General features: G+C 40.1%; 1 protein-coding gene and 1 long non-coding RNA gene across 2 annotated transcripts in view; both read left to right on the plus strand.

The window, feature by feature from the left end:
- LOC306652354 overlaps positions 1-26450 on the plus strand; it is a 908127-nt gene that overhangs the window by 754087 nt on the left and 127590 nt on the right. The gene's annotated exons all lie outside the window — the stretch shown is intronic.
- Positions 5330-6301, plus strand: LOC306652333 (small integral membrane protein 13-like). The gene has a single exon (XM_079125295.1). The coding sequence runs from the start codon at positions 5803-5805 to the stop codon at positions 6064-6066; it is 264 nt and encodes an 87-aa protein (XP_078981421.1). The 5' UTR covers positions 5330-5802; the 3' UTR covers positions 6067-6301.

The raw sequence follows: 26450 nt of genomic DNA on the forward strand, positions 1-26450 counted from the left end.
CAAGACAGTGCCAGCACCTGCTTGGCTCTTGGTGAGGATCTTCTTGCTGTATGATAACATGGCACAGAACATCACATGGAGAGACAGAACACTTGTGCCAGAGAACTCACTCTAGTAATCAAGCCATTCTTGCAGTAGACATTAGCAAATCAGTCCACATATGCACCCCTCCATTCCCAAGGGCAAAGCCCTCATGACCCACTGATCTCCAAAAGGTCCTGCTTCCCAACACTTCAGAACTGGGACCATGTTCCCAATACATGAACATTCAGACCATAGGAAAAAGTCAAGAAGATCCACCAGAACATAGAGTGCAAACACAAAGAGATGTAAAGTGTGAGAGAAGTATTAGGAGACACAGAGAGGACGGAATTCTAGGAAGGCAACATGTATCTGAAGAGACAGAGAAAGAAGGGTATTCTATGTACTCCACAAATCAAGACACTGAACAGGAAAGTCATTTCAAAAATTAAGTAACTAAAATGTAGCATGATTGTGAAATGGGAGGAAGTAATCCATTACCATGACAGTTGAATAATTTAAAGATTTAATATATTGTATGTTGACTTTAAACTTTTAGAAACAAACTGTACACAAAATGCAGCAGAACACACTGGGACTTGTTACAAACTGAACTGTGCCCTGACACTCCACCCCGGAATTCATGTTGAATCCCTAATCCCCTGGCACCTCAGAAAGTGACTGAATTTGGACACAAGGCCTTTTTAGAGGTGGCTAAGTTAAAATAAGGCTTTTAGGGGAGGTCCTCATCCAATCCGACTGACATTCATACAAAAAAAAAGAAATTTGGACACACAACAGAGACACTGGGGTCATAGGTGCTCAGAATAAAAGTCCCTAGGGAAAAACCAGCTGTGAAGAGAGAGCAAACTTGCACACACCTTGGTCTTGAATTTCCAGTATCCATAACCATGAGATAATAAATGTCTGTCATTTAAATCACCCAGTCTGTGGGACTTTGTCCCAGCCTTAGCAAGCTAGAACAGAGCTGAAGCCAGGAGAGATACATTATTGAACTTAATCTTACAAAGTACAAAAATGAAATGGATGAAGATTTGGAGAACATGGAAGCAGTTCCCATCCTCTCATTCTAGACAATAGGAAATCAAAGAATAGTGTCTAAAATGTATAGAATAATGAATGAATCTTTAAGCATATTAAATTTACAAAGATAAGTGAACAATTAAAATAATAATATAATTATCAAAATGTGGGATGCAGGGGTTAAGGAAAAAAGAGTGAACTAGCAGTTTTCTAAGGACAGAATCAATGATCATTAAACATTCAGTAAATTTTTTATTTTTATACCAGGGATTGAACTCGGGGGCACTCAGCCACTGAGCAACATCCCTCAGCCTTTTTATTTTGAGACAGGGTAACACTCAATTGCTTAGGGACTCAATAAGTTGCTGAGGCTGTCTTTGAACTTGCTGGAATTACAGATGTGTGCCACTGTTCCCCTGGAAAGCATATCTATTCTGCATCAGGCATGTTCTGAGCACATGAGACTCATCAGCAGCCAACACACAGAAAATCTCGATCTCACAGAGCTTCCATGACAGTGCAGAGAAACAAACAATAATTAATAGGCCTGTGATGAGGAAGGGAGCCATTATGGAAATCTGGAGGCAGGACAGGGTCATCCTGCATGAGCGGTGAGCCAGGACATGACAATCCTACTGAGAGCTCAAGGGCTCACACGTCAGCTTTTAGGGTACAGAGCAAACAAATGTGAAGAGTGGGTCTGGAGGGTTCAGAAAAGATATCCAGCACAGTGCAACATAGAGGTGCACTGTGGATGGTCCAAAGGTGACATGTGATCTCAGGGGAGACAGATGTGGAAAGACGAAGCTGCAGGATTTCTGTGTAGAAAGGGGCATGCAATTTTAAAGAGGGGTGCTCAGGTACAGTTCATCGAGAACTTATTTAAACAAATATTCAAAGAAATGGTATTTAGGACAAAAATATTCTGGAACTGGACTTGGCAGTGCATGCCTGTAATCTCAGAGGCTCGATTGACTGAGGTAGGAGTGTCCCAAGTTTAAAGCCAGCCTCAGCCACATAGTGAGGCCCTAAGCAACTTAGAGAGATAATAAATAAACACAAAGAGTAAATCTCAAATCAAAAAATAAAAGGGCTGGGGATGTGGCTCAGTGGTTAAGCACCCCTGGGTTCAATTCCCTGGAATTAAAAAAAATATATTCTGAGGAACAGAAACAGCCACTGCAAGTGTCCAAAGGCAAAAACACAGTACAGGGAATTCAACTTCAGCATGTGAGAGTTTCATTTGGTTCACTCAACAGGTATCCAGGGAGAACCAGTGATGAGGCTACTATTCTTCTAGGTGTTGAGGTCCCCAGACGATGTGATGAGAGATCAGGTAAGTTTCCTTTAGCTGACGTTTTGGTGGGACAGACATTAAAGAGCCAAGTTATCAGGGAGATGGTAATTTCAGATCACAGCATGTTCTTTAAGAAAGCGAGGCAAAGTGAGCAAGGGAAGGAGGAAGGCAGAGGCTGCTTCAGACCAAGTGTGGTTTCTTTGAATAAATGACACTTGACCTACCCCTAAATGAGGAGACAGCCAAGGGAAGATGTGAGGAAGAACGTTCTAGAAACACACAAAGATATGGAGTTGGTGCAAGCTTGAGGCAACTTGTGAATTATGAAGCAGACTGGCTTCAGTATTTTTTAGTTTAAACCAGAAGAAACAGTGAATAGTGGTTGTCATGAGAATGCCACACTGCTAAGGAGGACCCATGGTAGAAGACACTATTTTTTTTTTTTTTTTTTTTTTACCATTTTTCATTGTTCTATTTGATAAAAACAAAAACTCCTGGAATATTTTAAGCTGAATAACAACATCAAAACATGTAAAGCAAAAACCAGGTCAAATTAAACTGTACCAGACCAATGGAAGTCTTTCACATCTGTCTTTAAATCAAATTAGGAGGAGCCCTAATGAGAAAATAAGAATGATGTTGAGAAAATAAGAATGATATGATTCCTAGTCTTGAATAATAGAATTTTGAAACACTTATAAGTATATGTAATTTTAGATGCATTGATTTCTGAATCTTAATGAATTACCCACATAATGTGTTCTAAAGTTTGTTTATGAGGACATAAGGATTACTCACAGTGACACAAAAACTATTAATTTCCATGAATTCTTTTCTCGACTAAGTGATCTGGAGTTGGTTTTCCGTCTCTTGCCAACTTGTTTTTCAAGGTTCCTACCAAAATTTCTCTCTGTAACACCCCCCCCCTCTCTCCATCAAACATCAACTCTTCACTGTCCTTCCACTGGGAAGCCTCCCACTTGACACAACCCACCCTGACCCTGCTCGGCCTCCAGTCCCTTCATTGTATCTCACCAGCTGTTACTGACATAGGAACACAGTCGAGTTATTTGATCATTGAGAAGATCAAGGGATCCATCTGAGTGGGCCACAAGATTCTTCCTGTTTGGGGCTCTCTGTCTCTTTGTTGGATTTGGTTTTCATTTTTTGCTTTGGAGGTTTTGATTTTGGGGGGTTTTGTTTGTTTTGGGTTTTTGGTTTGGTTTGAGGTTTTCTTCCAGGGGGAGGGTTGGTTGGTTGTTTTGTCATGTTGCGAGGGATGGAACCTAGGCCCTTGCACAAGCTCAGCAAGTGCTCTGCCAGTGAGCCACACTCCAGGCCCCTGGAGTCCTTCATCCTGATGTCCCACTTCCACCCAAGTTAACCGATGTGCTGCAGCTCCACCAAAAGTTTTCCATGCTGTGCTTTCCCCCTCTTCTCTGCCTTTGTCCTTGCTACTCTTTCAGGCGGGGATGTCATCTTTGTCCCCTGACTGAGCCTTGTGGCATGAAGAAACCCAAGTTAGAGGAAATGGTCAGTCACTAAAGAAGGAAGAAAAGCTGGAATCCATGATGCGGAGAAGGGAAGCCTTTGGAGCCTGAGATTCTCATGGTGGATAAGCCCCATGGCTTCCTGGAGAACTATCATCATTTAGAACCTGCATTATAAGTGACTAAGAACTGAGACGTTCATGACATTGCTTTCCAGTGTCAGAGAACCTAGGGATATTCTTCATGGTAAGGCAAGAAAGCATTATGTGCGGAGAAGGTAAACTGTGGAAAGGGTCTGAAGCACGTTGCTATGCATGAGGACATGGGGCAGGGACAATATAAGGAACTAAGATAAGAACAAGGTCAAGAAAGCTGGAGTCAGACAGGGAAGGCTGGCTTGTGAGAAGAATCAGCTTCATTTACAGAAAAAATAAGAAAGCCAGTGATTGCTTTCATAGAGCTGCACAGTAGGCCCACACCTCTTAAAAGGCAGAATGAGCTGAAAAATAGATATTTTCCCCAAAAGTCAAAGACCTTGTTAGGCTGCCATTCATATGACTTAATGACCTCAGAACCAGGAAGTGTTCAAGTGTCATGTAATGTATTCAGTTATGGGTTAATAATTAATGGGGAAAGATATTATCTGAATACACATTTTAAAATGCAGCATATGTTTAAAAAGGGTATTATTTTCTGTGCCAATGATAAAGTCTGACTTAAAAATTCATATATTAAATGTCACCTTGAAAGAGTAAGGACAGCTGCACAGACTCATAAATGCAGTCATGATCCCAACAATTGGCAACAGAAATGAACAGAGTCCACAAACAAAAACCAGAAGATGAAATGATGTGAGAGGGGCACAGGCAACAGTAATTGACCAAAATGTAAAAGGTAACTCATTAGCAAGAACTTTTAAAAATAGCATTGCTCCTAGAAGAGAAGTAATTTATAGTCATTAAAAGAAAAAAAAAATGAACAAAGGTAGGAAATTGGAGTCACAAATAATCTTGAGTCAACCATTGTACCTATTAACATTTTGATAATTCTCATTTCCCACATATTTCTATGCATATATATGCCCCAAAGGATATGATGTACTAAACTTAGAACTTGATAGCCTGATTTTCACATTAGGAAATGTCATGAACATTTCCTCTGCATTAATTATTTTTCTAAAGTGTGTATTGTGACTACACAATTCAATTAAATTGACGTAGCATGCATTGTTTAAACATTAACCATTCCTATGTATTTAGAATATTGACTGTGTTTCACTGTATTTTTCTGTTACAACAAATATAGCTCAGTTTTGCATGTTTCCATAATAATGTCATTAAGCCAATATCTCTCAAGTCATGTTGTGTATAATTAGGTTACCTGCAATACTCCTCCCCCACAAAATGAGTCTATGATCAAATAAGCTCAAAGCACTTTTATTATAATCTTCTTGATTATAATAAATGATCTAGGGGCCGAGAATCCGCTGCGGCAGCCGCCAGGAGACGTTGACATCTTGCGTCCCTGGGGGCCGAGGGATCCTCTGGCGGGCTGCAACCTGGGCCTTGTGGCCGCCGCGTGTCCCCGTGCTCACCCCCTCTCCTCAGAAGTGCGGCGTCCGCCATGGAAGCGCATCCAGCCGCCACCAGAGTCTCCGGGCACCGCGGCCCAGGGCTCCCCGGAGCGATGAGAGGGTAGCGGCGCGCCGCGTCCCAGCTCCCTCCAGCGCCCAGTCCGCCCGGGCAAAAAGGAGGGTCGGCAGACGGCGGCGCCGCGGTGCCCGCCCCCGCGCCGCGCCGCCCCGCCCCCTGGGGGCGCTGCCGAGGGGCGCCCGCCGCCCATGCCGCCCCGGAGCCCCGCCGCGCCCGGCGCCCGCCGCTGAAGCCAGCTCGCGCCCGCCCGCCGCCGCCGCCGCGCCCGCCGCCTTGAGGCGACCACCCTCCGCCCAAGATGTGGCACAACGTTGGGCTGACGCTGCTGGTGTTCGTGGCCACGCTGCTGATCATCCTGCTGCTGATGGTGTGCGGTTGGTATTTTGTATGGCATCTGTTTTTATCTAAATTCAAGTTTCTACGGAAACTGGTGGGAGACACAGGATCCCAGGAGGGAGATCATGAGCCTTCAGGGTCTGAAACTGAAGAAGACCCTTCATGTTCTCCACACAGGATCAGATCTGCACGCCAAAGGAGGGCACCTGCTGATGAAGGCCAGTGACCCCAGATGTGGTCCTTTATTAGTAAATGATGAAAGGCATTTGTGAGCCTCTGTCTTTAGTGACTTGGCTTTAAAATATACTAAATGACTGAAGAACATTTGTACTTGGATTTCATATCCAGTTCAAAAAATTTACATGTAAGCCATATAGTAATAAAGGGAATTAAAACCAAATTGGACCATTGCAAATTTCATCTTAAAGATAATATTTTGTTTCGCTAGCTTTCTACTTACCACACTTATCCTTGGCTCTTGGGATTTTTTGTTTGTTTGCACTGGTGTGAATCTGGTAAACATTTCAAGCTTGAAAAACATATTTTAATATAATGTATTCTTCATGTTTTAACTTGTCTGAAATTGGGATGCATCTCATTACTGTCAGCCAGGATAGTCACATAATTATCCTAGCTTGTGCACGTGTGAATTTACAACTTACAGTGGCATCCCTTAACTGACATATGTATTGTAGGTATCAAATGTGTCAGGTTTAATTGGCATTTTAAAATGTCATCAAAAAGATTACACTATGACTCAGCATTGAAACGTAGGGTTATTGTATACGCAGAAAAGCATGGAAACAGAGCAGCGGGGCGCACATTTGATATTAGTGCGGCAAATATTCGTCGTTGGAGGAATGATCGCAATTCCATATTTTCTTGCAAAGCAACCACAAAATGTTTTACAGGACCTAAGAAAGGAAGATACCCACAGGTAGATGAAGCTGTACTACATTTTGTTAGCGAGGCACGTGCTAAAGGATTGCCTATCACACGCCAAGCAATGCAGTTGAAGGCAGGGGAAATTGCCAAAACCCTCGGAATTGACGAAACAAAATTTAAAGCAACAAGAGGCTGGTGTGACCGATTCATGCGTCGGGCTGGACTGTCATTAAGACATCAGACATTGTTTTGTCCAAAGTTTCCCACTGACATTAAACAGAAGACAGTAGTGGAATGCTCTTTCAAGAAATGCTGCCTCGCCAGTCCTCCTGAAGACACCGAGGGCCATGTCATGTGGGTAAATGCAGACAGTGAGGACTGCGACATGAAAAGTGATTCAGAAGAGTTGGGTTCAGAATATGAAGTTATAGTTATAACTTGACAAGTTTATTTCCCACATCCTTTACATACACACAAGATTGAAGTGACAAAAATCTTTTAAGAGCACTGTTTTAGTAAATATAAAATAAATACTTTCTGTGATACAAAAATAAATAAATAAATGATTCTACATAAATGTATATTAGGACATTTGAAATTGTTCTGTCACTTAAAAGCTTTATTTAAGCCAGAATTTTGCAGGTTTTTTAAATAGTAGAAAATTCTTCATAGGCTTGTGCAAACATTGAGAGGTGTCAGAAACATTTCTCTTGGAATTCCTACAAGTGAAATGGCGAGGTCAAAGTGCAGGAAGCTTTTAAGGGTCACCATATAGATATCACTAAAGAATCTTCTAAAAAGGATTGTCAGTGTAAAAGACTACCTCTTTCCCTAATGACAGCAATAAGGATTAGTGATCTGCCTTTTCCAAGTCAATAGATAGCAAGGTATAACATTTAGATTCACATTTTCTGTTTATTAATAAGCCAACCTTTGTCCCACATTCATTGAAGATATATTTCTTTTCGTTTGTGTAAACTGTTTATTCATGACCTTTGCCTATTTTTCTATTATGGTGATCATCTTTTTCCTTATTATAAAGAAATATCTGACTATAGATAATATTTTTCTCTTATGTATTTCAAATATTGTCTCAGATTGTTGTTTTTTAATTCTTTTATATTTTTCATTTTTAGTTATTTATTTTTCTGCAAAAAACCTAGCAAAAATTTCGTGTCATTTCTGCCTTACTGTCCTAGTTGAAAGTTTTTCCCACTTAAAAATCATATAAACTTTAATCGATGCAAACTAGAAATATTTGAGCAAGGAGCCAGGTACAAAAGCAATATTCCATAATCAATATATTTCCTGTAAAAAGATCCTGTTTACCATAAAGGAAGCAAACAGTGGGAGGCATCTAGGAATGAACTTTACAGGCAAGACCTTTTTGGAAAATGCTATAAAACTTTATAGAAGGAATAAAAGGAGACCAGAATAAATGAGGAGACATTTGATGTTATTGAAATGGATGACTCAATATCATAAAGATATCAAACTTTCCAAGTTAATCTATAAAGTTAATTCAATTACAATAAAAGTCTCAAGAATTTTTAATAGAATTTGACAAGCTAATTCTAAACAATGAAAATGTAAATGTATAAGAACAGCCAAGATAATTATGAAGAAGGAGAACAAGATAAAATGATTAGTCCTACCAAATATTAAAATGAATTGTAATATTATGGTAATTAAATTCATGAAACTAAACAAATAAATCCTTGAAATAAAAAGCCCAGTTATAAACTTATGTGTTTATATACATTAGTATGTGATAAATTTGACATTTCAAGTTTCTAGGGAAGAATTAACTATTAACTAAGTAGTGTTGACACAAGTGATTATCTCCTTTATGAAGGTAGGCCCCAACTCATATCTTTTGCATAAAATCAAAAACTGAAAGAATTAGAGGAGCATGTATGTTTTTCAACTAAGATAGGAAAGATCTTAAAACAGAAAAAACAGACAGGATTTATCAAGTAAAATTGCTAAATTTGGCCACATCAAAATCCAAACATGTTCAACAAATGACTTAATGAAAAAGACATAAGGCATGTTATGGTTTAGATATGAGGTGTCCCTAAGAGCTCATGTGTGAGGCAAGGCAAGAATGTTCAGGGGTGGACTGATTAGATTGTGAAAGTTATAACTGAGTCAGTGGATTAATTCGCCAATACAGATTAACTGGGTGGTAATGTAGGCAGAGTGTGGTTGGGAGAGGTGGGCAGAAGGGCATGGTGGAGGAAAGCAGCTCACTGCATGATAGCTGAGAAACAGAGAGAGAAGAGCCAAGAGAATAGAATACAATCCCTGAGGATAATCTCCCCACCCCATGACCACTTCCTCCAGCCACACCCCATCTGCCTACAATTAACAACAGCAAGTAATCCTTTCAGATTATTAATCCAAACAATGGATTAATCCACTGATTAAATTATAGCTCTCCTAAACCAATTATTTCACCTCTGAGCATTAGTGCAGGCACTTTTGGGGTACACCTCATAGCCAAACCATAACAGTGGGGTTTGATACACAGCCTCAGTACCATAAGCATTTCTATCCTTATGTGATTTGGAAGAAAATAGCTAGGTAGTGACAGAATTCCTTCTGCTCCCACTGTTTCTTCTGCAAAGCTCAGTTAAGGGAGAAACTCAGTTTTCCTGTAGCACTGGTCACAAAGATCCCAATGTCAAGGTCCTGACTCATGCACGTTGAGAGCCAGGCTGCAGGCCCTTTTACATTCACTTGTTAGAATGGATTATAGCTAAGATGGTGTGCTCAGAAACCACTGTGCCCCCTATTTCCAGGAGGCAGCAATGGCTTCCTCCTTCCCCAGCTTTCTAAATTTCTTGGTATGGAAGAGGCAGAGTTTCCTTAGCCACTTTTCAGTGTGGTTCTGGGAACCATTGCTGGAAACTCTCCTTAAAGCCATCCCCCCAGCCCCTCCTGCAACTTTAAGAGTATCTAACCTATTAAATGCCCTCATGTAATGGTGCTAGTGGTTTCTGTTATCTGTAAGAGAACTCAGCATTAAAAATAATTTGGCCTTTGGTTGGATATGAGACAGACATCATTACCCTATGTACATGTATGATTACATGAATGGTATGAATCTACATTGTGCACAACCATAAAAATGAAATGATGTACCCCATTTGTGTACAATGAATCAAAATGCAGTCTGTAAAAAATAAAAATTAAAAATAAATAATTAAAAATAAAAAAGATAATAATTTGGTATGAGGGAAGATTACAGGGAACAGACCAATAAGGAGAGGAACCTGGGACTATCTCCTGCTTCTTGGGTTTGAAGGCTCACAAGCTTGGATTATAAACAGTGGCATTTGCAGAACTTCTTAAAGTCATGATGTAGACAAATCAAGCAGATGCCAGAGAATGGTGAAATGGTTTTTCAGAACATTAGGATCGTAGGGTGGGTTATTTCTAATGCACCGAGAAATGAGAGATCCTGGGGTTGAAATTCTCTATGTAAGACACAGCAAGAAACCAGGTGCTTTACGTGGTTATCTAATTTTCAGCTCTAGATGGCTACATAACTAGACTGAGTCTCACCTGCAATTGTGAGAAGCAGCACAGGTGAGGTTCACAGCCTCTGGAATGTGAGAATAGAGGCTGCAATGGGAACAGGGGAGTGCTAAGAACTGGAATGGTGAGACTGGAGATGGGACCCCAAACCTGCAGCCCCACTACCTTGTCAGCAGGAGTAAACCATTGCTCCTCTTTCTAATGAGACTGACCATGACTTGCTTCCAGCAGCAAAGTAGTATCACCTGAAAAATCTACCATTTTGGATTTGGTTATGCCTCGGCCTTACCACCTCTCAGTTCCTCCCCCTCTATTATAAGAATTAATCTTAATTTTCCCTAGGATCCTAATTACAAGGTCGAACCAGAAAGAAGAAGTCTTATTAACTAATAAAAAACAACTATAACTTTCTGTAAATTTTTATTGAAATACAATTCAAGGAATCCTTGTGGGAATGCATTCTGCATATTTGAGCCCAGGAACAGAGAAACACAATTCACCTCAGGAATTTATTATCATGGATTCACTTAGAGATTCTGCTTTCAATCTTTTGGCTTTCATAGCTGAGAATAATTCTAAGTGTTTCATCTCATTCAGTTGGTTGGCTATAAGCTGGGGGTCAACAGTGGCCCATACTAAATAAAGGTGAAGTATTAGAAGAAGCTAATTCAATATTTAGGAAGATAAACATGTGATAGTGGATTTATCACAGGTGACCAATACACCCAACACTAGCAATGCTCCCTGGTGAACAAGACATTCCTTGTTAAATTCCTACTATAATAAATCAAAAAACAAAACAAAAATGCTAACTCATAATAAACACTGGTGGAGAGCAAAAGAGAAGATGAGATAGACAACTGTCTACTTTTTATGGGATGATTGAAGAAAACCACTCTGAAGAAACAGCAATTAAGCTAAAATCTAACAAGGTAACCATTGAATGGTCAAGAAAAGAACATCCTGAGGAGAGTATTATGTGTTCAGAGATCTTAAAGCAGGAAAAATAAACTTACTCTCATCAAACAACTCAAAGTCCCATTGGTGGGGATCTGAACTAGCATGATAGTTCCAGAGATTTGGGGTATGGAATGGGATCAGGCTGGGACTTAGGGAACTGAGAAAGAGAAATTGAAAACTTTTATGCTGTCTTATCATCCATACCTTTTGAAAGTCCATTCTAGGTCTTGGTGTAGGGAAGACGGTTTTCAGGCCTATGGAATCTTTATGTACTTATTTGGTAAATACCTTTGCTTAAGTTATCTTTTGAAATTCCATACACTTACCTTTCACAGGCCTTTAAAGCTCAGTAGAAAGAGTCCATGAACAGCAGCTTCTTTTTTTTTTTTTTCCTGGTCTCTGAAACTGGGACATGGAGCCCTAGGTTTGTGTGCCAGGTTGATGGCATCAAAAGTAAGAATGCAAAGTCAAGTAAAGCCTAATAAAAAGAGGACAGGTTGAAGGCAGAACACCATGAGGCTGAATTTATCCAGCACCATGAAGGAGTAAGTGATTCTGTGCAAGCGATCTTTGCAGCTATAATTAAACCAGACAGCCAAAACATCTCAAAGAAAGTCCCTTTCAGATTAGACTTACAACTTGATGGTCTTGTTAAACAGAGCATGAACTTTAGAGTCAAATTGACACAAATGTGAATGCTAGCTCTTCACTAGGTGTCCATGGACAAGACACTTGATTTCTCTAAACCTGCCTCTTCTCATTTACAAAGGAAATAATATATCCACTTTGCATGTTTCTTATAAGAATTAAGTGAATTAATTTGTAGAGAATTTGTACATAAAATATCAATATCCTATGATGGCCAATGACATTTTGTAATGACTTCTCTGAAGTAAGAAGATTCTCTCAAGTTATAAGCCATATACTGCACAGAAAAGGAAACAAGAGTGTGAAGAGAGAACCTACAGAATGATATAAAATCTTTGCTAGCTGCTCTTCTGACAGGATTAGTGTCTACAACATATAAAGAACCCAAAACTACTTAATATCAAAAAATACCCAATTTTTTGTGATATTTTTGTAGTTCTCAAAAGAACTACAAATGGCCAACATATATATGAACAAAATATTCAACATCATTAGCAATTTGGGAAACACAAATCAAAATTTCATCTCACACAGTCAGAATGGCAGTCATCAAGAACGCAAATAATAATAAATGCTCAAGAGGATATAGAGGAAAAGGAACACTTTTACATGGTTGGTGGGATTGTAAATTAGTACACCCACTATGGAAATAATTATGGTCATTCCTCAAAAAACTAGGATTGGAATCACCATTTGACCCACCTATACCACTCCTCCATGTTTATCCTAAAGAACTATACTATAGAGATACATGCATACTCACATTTATAGCAGCACAATTTGCACAAGCCAAATTATGGAACCAGCCTAGGGGTCCATTAACAGATTAATAGAGAAAGAATATGTGTTATATATACGCAATGGAGTTTTATTCAGTAATAAAGAAGAATGAAATTATGTCATTTGCAGGGAAATAGATGGAATTTGAGATCATTATGTTAAGCGAAATAAATCAAACACAAAAGGTAATCATTTTATCTCATATGTGGAAACTAGGAGAAAGAAAGGAAAAGAAAAATGAGCAGATCTCATGAAAATCAAAGGGAGACCAGTAGAAAAGACAAAAGGGATAGGGTGGAAAGAGGAGGGGAGGGAAAGGTAAGGGGAAATACTGGGGAATGATGTTAGCCAAATTATATCATTATATTGTGCACATATACAAATATGTAAAAACAAATGATACCATTATGTACAATTCTAATTCACCAGTTTAAATGTGGGAAAAAGTTATAGGCATTATAAATTCCTTGGCTTGAGTATTAATCAATGGAGAAATCTTTCTGTAACAGATAATATAATAAAACAAATCACAGAAATGCCCCCCACAATATTCTTGGTTGGAAAATCCACAACTACTGTGTTCTGAATTCATATTCATATGTTGAAATTCTAACTCCCAATGTCAAATTGGGTGTGGCCTTTTGGAAAGTAATTAGGTTTAATGGCACACCCTCACAATTGGGACCATGCCCTTATTAAGGATACCCCAGAGACATCTCTACCCTTCCACCATGAAAGCACAGCTAGGAGGTGCCACCTGTTAACCAAGAAACACACCCATCAAACACTGAATCTGGGGCTCTTTCCACAGAGCGATCCAAGATGGCGGACTAGAATGTGACTGCATCTCCAGTTGCTCCAGAACCCAGGATTCAATAAGAGGAGGCATTGAGAGACTCAGACTAAAATAGAGCCATGGGGTGGGTCTCCCCCACCCGGTAAAGCTCAGCCTGAGCCTGGGCGGCAGGACTGGATAGGGGTGGCTTATCAGAGTAGGGCAGGGCAGCTAGAGTCTTCCCCAGGCAGACCTGCGCACTCCGGAGGTGGGCTCCTCCCACATGGCCAGCTTCTCCAGCTTCTCAGAACAGGCCCCCCAGTGAGAGCCTTTCTGCACAGAACCAGCTCCAAGTCCCTGAGCCAGCACGGCGAGCTCCAGCTCGCTGGTAGCTTCAGGGACCAGAACAGGGCAGCCAGGGACTTCCCCAAGCAGCTTGGTTCCCTCTGGCAGGAAGCACCTTTCAAGGGTAGCTTCTCAGAGCAGACTGCCCAGTGAGAGCCTTTCTACACAGAGCCAGCCCCAAGTCCCCGAGCCAGTGGAGAGCTCCGACCTGCAAGCAGCCTCTGGGACCATGGCAGGGCAGCCAGAGACTTCTCCAGGTGGCCCTGCCCCATCTGGCCACAGGTTCTTTCCATGGGGTGATCCAAGATGGCAGAAGAGGGTTACTGCATCTTCAGTCACTCCAGAACCCAGGATTTAATAAGGGGAGGCATTGAGAGACTTGGACTAAAATAGAGCCACAGGGTGAGTCTACCCTACCCAGTGAAGCTCGGCCTGGGCCTGGGCAGCAGGCCCGGATAGGGGCGGCTTATCAGAGTAGGGCAGGGCAGCTAGAGTCTTCCCCAGGCAGCCCTGCGCACTCCGGCGGTGGTCTCCTTCCACACAGCCAGCTTCTCGGAGCAGGCCCCCCCAGTGAGAGCCTTTCCACACAGAGCCAGCTCCAAGCCCTGGAACCAGTAGCAGGCTAGAGGCACCTTTCTTTGGAAGCACTGCATTATCAAGTTACTCCAAGACTTCAGGCTACTGAAGGCTGGGATGTGATACACTGGACATCTACAGGGACACTATAAGCAAATAGAGGAAATCTGCAATATCTCAGAGTCCCACTGACATCTGACCAATATGAGAAAACAAGGGAAGAAAATGTCCAAAACAAACCTAGATACTATACCAATAAAACCCAATGACAGCACAGCAGAAGAAATGTCAGAAAGGGAGTTCAGAATGTACATGATTAAAACGATCAGGGAAGCAAACGAGGAGATGAAAGAGCAAATGCAGGCATTGACGGAGGAGATGAAAGAGCAAATGCAGGCATTAAATGATCGCACCAATCAACAGTTAAAATAGCAAATACAGGAAGCAAGAGATCATTTCAATAAAGAGTTAGAGATACTGAAAAAAGTCAAACAGAAATCAAATCAAACAATATTACCCTAAGTAAATTTATGATTACATGAATGGTATGCCTTTACGCCATGTACAAACAGAGAAACAACATGTATCCCATTTGTTTACAATAAAAAAAGATCAAAAAAAAAAAAAAAGAAATCCTTGAAATGAAGGAAACAATAAACCAAGTTAAAAACTCCATAGAAAGCATAACCAATAGGACAGAACACCTGGAAGACAGAACCTCAGACATTGAAGACAAAATATTTAATCTTGGAAACAAAGTTGACCAAACAGAAAAGATGGTAAGAAATCATGAACAGAATCTACAAGAATTATGGGATATCATGAAAAGGCCAAATTTAAGAATTATTGGGATTGAGGAAGGCTTAGAGAAACAAACCAAAGGAATGAACAATCTATTCAATGAAATAATATCAGAAAATCTCCCAAATCTGAAGAATGAAATGGAAAATCAAGTACAAGAGGCTTATAGGACTCCAAATATACAAAATTACAACAGACCCACACCAAGGCACAGTATTATGAAAATACTCAACATACAAAATAAAGACAGAATTTTAAAGGCCACGAGAGAAAAGAATCAAATTACATTCAGGGGGAAACCAATAAGAATATCAGCAGTTTTTTCAATCCATACCCTAAAAGCTAGAAGGGCCTGGAACAACATTTACCAAGCCCTGAAAAAAAATGGATGCCAACCAAGAATCTTATACCCAGCAAAACTTACTTTCAGATTTGACGACGAAATAAGAACCTCCCATGATAAACAAAAGCTAAAGGAAATTACAAAAAGAAAGCCAGCATTACAGAACATTCTCAGCAAAATATTCCATGAGGAAGAGATGAAAAACAACGATGCAAATCAGCAACGGGAGGAACTAGCCTAAAGGAATAGCCAAATAAAGGAGAAGCCAAATCATGTCAAAAAACAAAAATGAGTCAAATGACTGAGAATACAAAGCATATCACAATAATAATCCTGAATGTTAATGGCCTGAACTCATAAATCAAAAGACATAGACTGGCAGATTGGATTAAAAAGAAAAATCCAACAATATGCTTCCTGCAGGAGACTCATCTCATAGAACGAGATATCCACAGACAAAAGGTGAAAGGATGGGAAAAAAACATACCATGCATACGGACACAGCAAAAAAGCTGGAGTATCCATCCTCATTTCAGATAATGTGCACTTCAAACTAAAACAAGTCAGAAGGGATAAAGAAGGACATTTCATACTGCTTAAGGGAAGCATAAATCAGCAAGATATAACAATCATAAATATCTATGCCCCGAACGTCGGCTCATCCATGTACGTCAAACAAATCCTTCTCAATTCCAGAAATCAAATAGACCACAAGACAATAATACTAGGCAATTTTAACACACCTCTCTCACCGCTGGATAGATCTTCCAAACAAAAATTGAATAAAGAAACCATAGATCTCAATAACACAATCAACAATTTAGACTTAACCGACTTATATACAATATACCATCCAACAAAGAACAAATATACTTTCTTCTCAGCAGCACATGGATCCTTCTCTAAAATAGACCATGTTTTATGCCACAAAGCTAGTGTTAGCAAATACAAGAGGATAGAGATACTACCTTGTACTCTATCAGATCATAATGGATTGAAATTAGAAATAAATGGCAGAATAAAAAACAGAAACTTCTCCAATACCTGGAGATTAAATAATACACTATTATATGATGAATGGATAACAGAAGACATTAGGAGGGAAATAAAAAAATTCTTAGTACTAAACGAGAACAAAGACACATCATATCAATATCTCTGGGACACTAAAGCAGTACTTAGAGTAAGATTTATTTCATGGGGCACATTCAACAAAAGAAGTAGAAATCAACAAATAAACGACTTAACACTACAGCTCAAAGCCCTAGAAAAAGAAGAGCAGACCAACACCAAAAGTAGTAGAAGACAGGAAAGAGTTAACATCAGAGCCGAAATCAATGAAATTGAAACAAAAGAAACAATCGGAAAAATTAGCAAAATAAATAGTTGATTCTTTGAAAAAATAAACAAAATTGATAAACCCATAGCCACATTAACAAAGAGAAAAAGGGAGAGAACTCAAATTACTAAAATTCAGAATGAACAAGGAACTATCACAACAGACACGAGTGAAATACAAAACATAATTAGAAGCTATTTTGAAAATATATACTCCAACAAAACAGAAAACCTCGAAGACATCAACAAGTTTCCAGAGACATATAAATTACCTAAACTGAACGAGGAGGACATACACAACATAAATAAATCAATTTCAAGCAATTAAATAGAAGAGGTCATCAAACGCCTACCAAACAAAGAAAAGTCCGGGACCAGATGGATTCTCAGCCGAGTTCTACAAAATCTTTAAAGAAGAGCTCATTCCAATACTCCTCAAAGTATTCCATAAAATAGAAGAGGAGGGAACCCTCCCAACCTCATTCTATGAAGCCAATATCACTCTGATACCTAAACCAGACAGAGACACATTGAGGAAAGAAAATTCCAGACCAATATCCTTAATGAACATCAACGCAAAAATTCTCAACAAAATTTTAGCAAATCACATACAAAAATATATTAAAAAGATAGTGCATCATGATCAAGTTTGTTTTATCCCAGGGATGCAAGGTTGGTTCAACATCTGGAAATCAATAAATGTCATTCACCATATCAACAGACTAAAAGTTAAGAATCACATGATTATTTCAATAGATGCAGAAAAATCATTTGATAAAATACAGCATCCTTTCATGCTCAAAACACTAGAAAAAATTGGGGTAGTGGGAACATTCCTTAACATTGTAAAGGCCATCTATGCTAAGCCCATGGCCAATATCATTCTAAATGTTGAAAAACTGAAAGCATTCCCCCTAAAAACTGGAACAAGGCAGGGATGCCCTCTTTCACCACTTCTATTCAACATTGTCCTTGAGACTCTTGCCAGAGCAATTAGACAACCCAAAGAAATTAAAGGGATACGAATTGGATAAGAAGAACTCAAACTATCCCTATTCACCTGTGACATGATTATATATTTAGAGGAACCTGCAAATTCCACCAGAAAACTCTTAGAACTTATAAGTGAATTCAGTAAAGTAGCAGGTTACAAGATCAATGCTCATAAATCCAATGCATTTTTATCCATAAGTGATGAATCTTCAGAAAGAGAAATTAGGAAAACTACCCCATTCACAATAGCATCGAAAAATAAAATACTTGGGAATCAATCTCACAAAAGAGGTGAAAGACCTCTACGATGAGAACTACAGAACACTAAAGAAATAAATTATAAATTAATGAAAACCTTAGAAGATGGAAATATCTCCCATGTTCTTGGATAGGCAGAATTAATGTTGTCAAAATGGCCACACTACCAAAAGTGCTATACAGATTCAATGCAATTCCAATTAAAATCCCAATGATGTACCTTACAGAAATAGAGCAAGCAATTATGAAATTCATCTGGAAGAATAAAAAACCCAGAATAGCTAAATCAATCCTCAGTAGAAAGAGCAAAGCAGGGGGTATCGCAATAACAGATCTCCAACTCTATTACAAACAATAGTAACAAAAACAGCATGGTATTGGTACCAAAATAGACAGGTAGATCAATGGTACAGAATGGAGGACATGGACACAAACCCAAATAAATACAATTTTCTCATACTAGAGAAAGGTGCCAAAAATATCAATGGAGAAAAGATAGCCTCTTCAACAAATGGTGCTGGGAAAACTGGAAAACTATATGCAACGGAATGAAAATAGACCCCTACCTCTCACCCTGCACAAAACTCAACTCAAAATGGATCAAGGACCTCGGAATCAGACCAGAGACCCTGCATCTTATAGAAGAAAAAGTAGGTCCAAACCTTCAACTTGTTGGCTTAGGATCAGACTTCCTTAACAGGACTCCCATAGCACAAGATATAAAGCAAGAATCAACAACTGGGATAAATTCAAACTAAAAAGCTTTCTCTCAGCAAAGGAAACTAACAATAATGTGAATAGAGAGCCTACAGAGTGGGAGAATATCTTTGCCACTCATACTTCAGATAGAGTGCTAATTTCCAGAATATATAAAGAACTCAAAAAACTCTACACCAAGAATACAAATAATCCAATTAACAAATGGGCTAAGGAAATGAACAGACACTTCATAGAAGAAGATGTACAAGCAATCAACAGATATATGAAAAAATGTTCAACATCTCTAGTAATAAGAGAAATGCAAATCAAAACTACCCTAAGATTTCATCTCACCCCAATTAGAATGGCGATTATCAAGAACAGAAGCAACAATAGGTGTTGGAGAGGATGTGGGGAAAAAAGTACACTCACACATTGCTGGTGGGGTTGCAAATTAGTGCAGCCACTCTGGAAAGCAGTATGGAGATTCCTCAGAAAGCTTGGAATGGAACCACCATTTGACCAGCTATCCCACTCCTTGGCCTATACCCAAAGGACGTAAAATCAGCATTACTACAGAGATACAGGCACATCAATGTTCATAGCTGCTCAATTCACCATAGCCAGATTGTGGAACCAACCTAGATGCCCTTCAGTTGATGAATGGATAAAGAAACTGTGGCATATGTATACAATGGAATATTACTCCACCATGAATAATGATAAAATTATGGCATTTGCAGGCAAATGGATGAAATTGGAGAATATCATGCTAAGTGAGATAAGCCAATCTCAAAAAACTAAAGGACGAATGATCTCGCTGGCAAGCGGATGAGGACATATAATGGGGGGTGGGAGGGGTTAGCGTTAGGTTTAGGGTTAGCTTAGGGTTAGGGATAAGGAGGGTGGTAAGAATGGAGGAAGGAAGGACTGTATAGAGGGAAAAGAGGGGTGGGAGGTGTGGGGAGGAAGGGAAAAAATAACAGAATGAATCAAACAACATTGCCCTATGTAAATTTATGATTACACAAATGGTATGCCTTGACTCCATGTACAAATAGAGGAATAACATGTATCCCATTTGTTTAAATAATAGAAAAAAATCACTGAATCTGTCAGATCTTGATCTCAGACATCTCAGCCACCAAGAACTTTGTGAAATAAATTTCTGTTGTTTTACAAGTTACTAAATATACAGTATTTTGTTAGAGTCACCCAACTGGGTTAAGACAACATCATAAGAAGAATAACAATTGCCTTATTTATTCTCAAGCCTAAGTTGTGTTGCTGATTTCTTACTAATGTTTTCAAGTGCTACGAGCTCCTCCCAGAGAAAGAAGATAGTAGATTTGGATATTTCTATCGATGAATGTCCCAACTCATTTCTTCCCTTTCAACTTCCCACTGTTCGCATTCAATGAAAATAAGCATCACATATTGACATGACCAATGAAAAAGACTTATCACCGAACCAACAGGATGGGGGAAATGGTGACAGTACTGATAGTTACTGAAGACCAGGCTACAAAATTCCAATCCTTCTGCCATCCCTAAGGAACTGAAGATGAAGACTGGGTTATAAATAGCATTAGTTACTGTGTCTAAAGTCACATAGCTGTGAGCAGGCAGAGCCAGGATTTGCACCCAAGTCTCTCTGAGTCCCGAGCCCAGTTGATTCCCAGTACATGGAGAGAAAGCGTCAGCCATCCCAGGCAGTTTCACAGGACAAGCAAGAACCTTTTGGATGGTGTGACTAAAGGCTTCTAAATGAATGTAAGCTGGTATTTATTTTGTAGTATTTCCTTTTCATTCCGTGTTACCTGGTCTTTCTCTTCCATTACATGGTCCAGCTGGCAATATTGTCCTGTTCCTCCTGACCTCTGCAACCTGGACTCACTGAGCCCCTTAACCCCCATCCTCAAGATGAGGAGAACCTCAACTCCCAGAACCCCAACATCATCTCCTATTTTCCCCTACACCCGGTCTTGTCAAAGCCAGTGGGCTCAGCATTCTTATTCCAAGTCCTTTCCTCCCTGGTCTTCACCATACTACACTCAACTGTCAGTCAAACCTATAGCCAGGACAGAGAGGTGGCTTTTAAGCAATTCAGAAAGAAGGATGTCACCTTTTCTACATGAAATTCTCAGGGAAAGAGCAATGCAAAGTCTCCGGGAGAGAAAACAAGGTTTTCTTTTTGTCAAAACCCATAAACAAATGGAATCACCATTTGACCCAGCTATCCCACTCCTTGGCCTATACCCAAAGGACGTAAAATCAGCATACTACAGAGATACAGCCACATCAATGTTCATAGCTGCTCAATTCACCATAGCCAGATTGTGGAATCAACCTAGATGCCCTTCAGTTGATGAATGGATAAAGAAACTGTGGCACATATATACAATAAAATATTACTCTGCCATGAATAATGATAAAATTATGGCATTTGCAGGCAAATGGATGCAGTTGGAGAATATCATGCTAAGTGAGATAAGCCAAACTCAAAAAACTAAAGGATGAATGATCTCACTGATAAGCAGATGAGGACATATAATGGGGGGTGGGAGGGGTTAGCATTACTGTTAGGGTTAGGTTTAGGGTTAGGGATAAGGAGGGTGGTAAGAATGGAGGAAGGAAGGACTATATAGAGGAAAAAGAGGGGTGGGAGGGGTGGGAGGAAGGGAAAAATATAACAGAATAAATCAAAGAACATTGCCCTATGTAAATTTATGATTTTTAATAAAAAAAGCCCTTACAGAAAAAAAAAGAGAGTATGTTGAATAAGGTGTCTTTACACATAGACACACACCAAACAAGGTTATGTAGTGATTGATTGACAAAAACATCATCACCAGAGAGGTTCACAGAATCATAAGTCAGTAATTCCTCTATGAGCCGCTGTTCAGTATTTGTGAATTCAGTGTTCCAGATGACTTTAGAGAACACTACTACCCCAGAAAACAAGAATCCACTGAAGTTGGCTTTTTAGTATCTCTCTCTCCCCAAAGAATGTAAATTCAAAAAAATAGCAGGAGCTATCTGTTTGATCACAGCCCTAGTTTCAATAAAGAACCATGCACAATAGCAGGAACCTGATTAGAATTGCTTGTTGACTGAATAAAAATCATCCAGCATTAAAGACATATTATTTTATGATCATTTGTTACAAAGACAGAACTATATGGATCTTTCCCAAACCTCGCTCTGCAAATACTCTTTTCTGGCTTAGTAAATGCTAAGACTTGATTCTGGGAGACAAATGATTACATTGCAAGAATGTTGAGCCAGGAAGTAAGAGATCTGAACTCTGGCCCTGCCCTTGTAGCATCTAAGTAGGTGGGTAAGAAGTCCCTCCAGTTAAGCCTTCATTTCCTCATTTGTAAATGCGATCAACTGAGTCCTCTGCCAGCTCTGAGACTGAAGTTTGCATATTCTATGGTCACACCAGCTCAACCCATTTTTCCATTCCACTACTAGGTTGTGCCTCTGATCTGGGATGTAAGCCCCAGAAGACAGGCAGGGACTTGTGAGGTTTTGCACTGCTGCCCAGCGCACCCCCCACTTGATGTGAACTTCCAGAATGTATGCATGGCACTGTCTCCTGAGAAGCCAGACCTGTAGCTCACTGTGGGAAGCTCAGCCCATGTATCTTTGTAGATGCCCACTGGTTACATTGATATTAATCAGAAACTACAAGCAACATTGTTCATTTCTTAGCTTTTCTCTAAAGGTGTAAGTGCTACAAGTTTGCAAGAAAATCTGGCAACTACATAAGGGAAAATACAAAGGTCACTTCATAGGTGATCTTCCAAAAATAAGTTATTAATAAGAGTTTTGCTGTATGGTCTTGTATTTTCTTTCTAAGTTTGCTAAGTTTCATTTTGTTTTCTAATCCATCAGAAATCTCATTTTATGTTTGTCCTAAGGTAATACATCAATAAATTCTCTCAATTAGGTGACCAACCACAATCATGGAATAGCAGTCACAATTATCAGCTACATGTTTGTGCCCAAGTTAATTCACCACCTCCTTCTTCCTACCTCTGTAAACACAGGCTTCCCTACTGTGACCTGAGTCTGAATCCTACAAGTCACAGTGCCATCTCCCAGGGCATCTTACTACATCCCATGGGTCTCCAGCTTCTCTTAAATATCTTCTTAGCAAATAACAAGAATGATGACTTTAGTGGTCTCTTCTTAAGTCTCCCACTCTTCCTTCTACACTCTGTCCTCTCCCCAGCTTGGGTCAGATTGGACTAATATGGTTCCCAGTTCTGCCATGCCCTCCCTGGACCCTGGTCCTGGACAACTATTTCTTGCTCCTTCTGGAATACCTTGAATCCTCACCTGACTACCTCCTCTGCCCTTCTGGAGGCAGGATAGATACCATGTCACTTCCACAAGGAAAGCCCGTAACCCTGAGCTTGGGTCAAGATTCCCAGGGAGCATTCTCAGTAATTCCTCCATTCTACCACTTCCATGACTCAGAGGCTCTGAGGTTCTGAGTGTATCTCTACTTGTCTGTCTCCTGTATAGATCTTAAGCTTGCTGAGATCATAGGGTTTATCATATTTACCATGCTCATGGTTGTATCTCCTAACTTAACACAGGATCAGACACAAAGTTGTTGCTCAAAAATGTCAGTGGAAATGAATGGAACTTTCTTTACTCCTCTGATGAGTAATTCTACCTTTATGTTATACCTGATGTGATGCAGTAAGATCCTTTTCTTGAGCTTATTTTATTTAAGCTATATCTACCTATCATTTTACCAGTCTAACATTATTTGAATTTACTGCCATTTTATAATACACTTTGATATCTGATAAGTCACACACACACACACACACACACACACACACACACACACAAACACCAACACTAATTCCATATTCTTATCTGTGTAGTCCTTTAGATGACTTTGAGAATAACATGTTAGCTTTTTAAACTCTTAGCAAACTTCCTTTGGTATTTGAGTGGGGTTACATTAGACCTGGGAGAAAAATTATATCATCTGCATAAATACTTTCATCTCTACCTTTTAAAATGCTCTAATTCTTGCATCTGTTACTAAGGTTCCTGCACTGGCTAGAATTTCACAGGACACCAAACACATTCCTGACAGCAGTTCTCCCTGAGTCTGTCTTAGTACCTATATTTCATCAATACTGCAAGGTATGAAATATTTAGTCCAATACTACATTAAAATAAAAAGACTTCTAAATAAAAGTAAATAATTTATTTTAAAAAAAGACTTCTCACATATGTTAAAAAATAAATAAATAAAATAAAGTAACAAAACTAGCCAGGTGGGTGTTATACGCCTGTAATCCCAGCAGCTTGGAAGGCTGAGATAGGAGGATGGCAAATTTAAAGACAGCCTCAGCAATGGCAAGACACTAAGCAACTCAGTGAGACCCTATGTCTAAATGAAATACAAAATAGGACTGGGGACATGGCTCAGTGGTCGAGTACCCCTGAGTTCAATCCATGGCACCAAAATAAATAAGTAAATAAATAAATAACAAAACAATTAAAAGGGGGGAAAGGAGCCTAATCTATGAAAACTTTTCTTTAACCCTAAAGCCTTCTGTGTTATCTGAGAAGCATCAAGTAATGAAGCAACATCCCAGTGCTGTCCCCTCCAGACCACCTCCAGACCCAGCACCCTTTCCACTACTGACCAGCAGGAGGACAGGAGGTATTTCGTCTTGCACTCTTGCTGTGTCTTATTTTTGCTTTGTTTCTGAGAGTGCAAGGCACAGTTCAGTCTGTCCATAGGCTTTCTGGTAATGTGGAGGCCTCATCCTTAATCTTGACTTTATCCAGAGTTATGCTGTTAGTCTACACAGAAACCCTGCTGAGAGTTTTGTATGCACTGTCTCATTTAATCTCCTTTAATTCTCATCCATCAGGGTTCTCTAGAGAACAGACCAATAGAATATCTACAGCCTAGTGCTTGTAAATCCCCTCAGCTAAATACTCAAGTTCATTGGTGACAAGTCCAATTTTCCACCAATGATAGAACATAATTCAGATAAATTCTCTGCCAATTTAAAAGAGTCACCTTTCTTCCCATGTCCCATAACATGTTCCTCCTGAGATCTTGCCAGAAGCACCTTTAATATTGTTATTTCTGGTAACATTCCTTTTATTATTCACAGAGGCTTCCTCTGTTATTTTAGAGCACAAATATAGGTGTTTCTCGAACCTCTCTCTCTTCTTTCTTAGATAACTCATGAATTGCCCTTCAGGTGGGTATTCCTGCCAACAATCTCTCCAAAGCAATCTAGGTTACCTGAAAGTCCCTTCTTCCTGAACCCACCCACTGCCCAATTTCAAAGCTACTTCCACATTTGGGGATATTGTTATAGCAGCCTCATACTTCCCAGGACCAAACTCTGCCTTTGGTTTCTCTGGCCACATACACAAGGCACTGTACCACAAATTGAGCAGCTTCATGTAATAGCAGTTCATTCTTTCTCACTTCTGGAGGCTGGAAGTCCAAAATCAAGGTTTGGGCAGGCCTCTTCTCCCTCTGAAACTTCAGGTAAGGATCTTTACCCATCTTCAAGCTTCTGCTGGTTCCTAGCATTCCTTGGCTTGTGGAAACACCCCTCTAATCTCTGCCTGTCTGAAACAGTCTGTCTTGGCTTCCATGTGAATTCCCTCCTCTCTTGACAGATGAGGGAGCTGCTGCTGCCTCCTGTTGCCTCCAGCTTTTCTGCTTGAGCTCCTTGCATGGTGTCCCATGGATGGTCCTCTTCTGCATGAGTGACCCTGTGGTGCTCTCATCTGACTCGGAGGCCCTCTCTACATCAACATATCTCCAATATATAGCCATAGCCATGACCCCTCCATGAAACAGGTCATATTTCCATTGCTAACCTGAGATTCCCCCTTACATGTCTAACTAGTTTCTCAAATGCAACAAACAGAACTATTCAAGGATCTCACTGAAAATAAGAAATCAAGTTTTGTAAACTTAGGCAGATAGGTAGATGAAGGGTGTGAGTAACATGCTAGTTTCCCAGGAGGACAAGATATTCAGACTAAATCAGGCTAAAAGTCAGGGACTATGCCCAGATCACACTGTGGGACTGCTCCAGGCAGATGAGCTACTACCATCCCTGGGTACAGATGCAGAGCTCAGCCACTGGCCCTGGGCTCAGAGGCTGTGCCTGGAAGCACTGCCCCAGCTGACTCTGAAGTCTGGATGGACTCCTGTCTGTGCAGCCAGATGAAGGGCAGCTCAGAGCTTCACAAGCATGCCCGAGGGAGCTGAGGTCATAAACCATGCCCCAAGCATAGGGTTACTGGAGAAGCAAGATTCTGACTCTATCTTTGGCTATGTGAACTTCCAAAGTAGGGGACATTATCCAACCGAGCAAGGATGTTCAGTAGTGCCAAATGGCTAGCAAGAATGACAGATGTCCACCACCATGGCCAAACTCAACACTGATTCTCCTTGACCCAGTAAGCTCCACCCCAGGAGTCATCCCTGCTTCCCGTGCCCCTGTTCTCTTCATCTAACCTGCCACTACTACTTTGGCCTCTGAAAGGTGCTCAGGAAGGCATCCCCTTCTCTCTGCCAAGCCACCAGCATCCTCTGCCTGGACCACGTGCCCCACACTCTCCAAACTGGTGCCTCCCCTTCCACTGTGGT

Source organism: Sciurus vulgaris (genome assembly GCF_902686455.1).
Source record: "Sciurus vulgaris genome assembly, contig: HiC_scaffold_178_arrow_ctg1, whole genome shotgun sequence".
In the NCBI taxonomy this organism is placed as follows: Eukaryota; Metazoa; Chordata; class Mammalia; order Rodentia; family Sciuridae; genus Sciurus; species Sciurus vulgaris.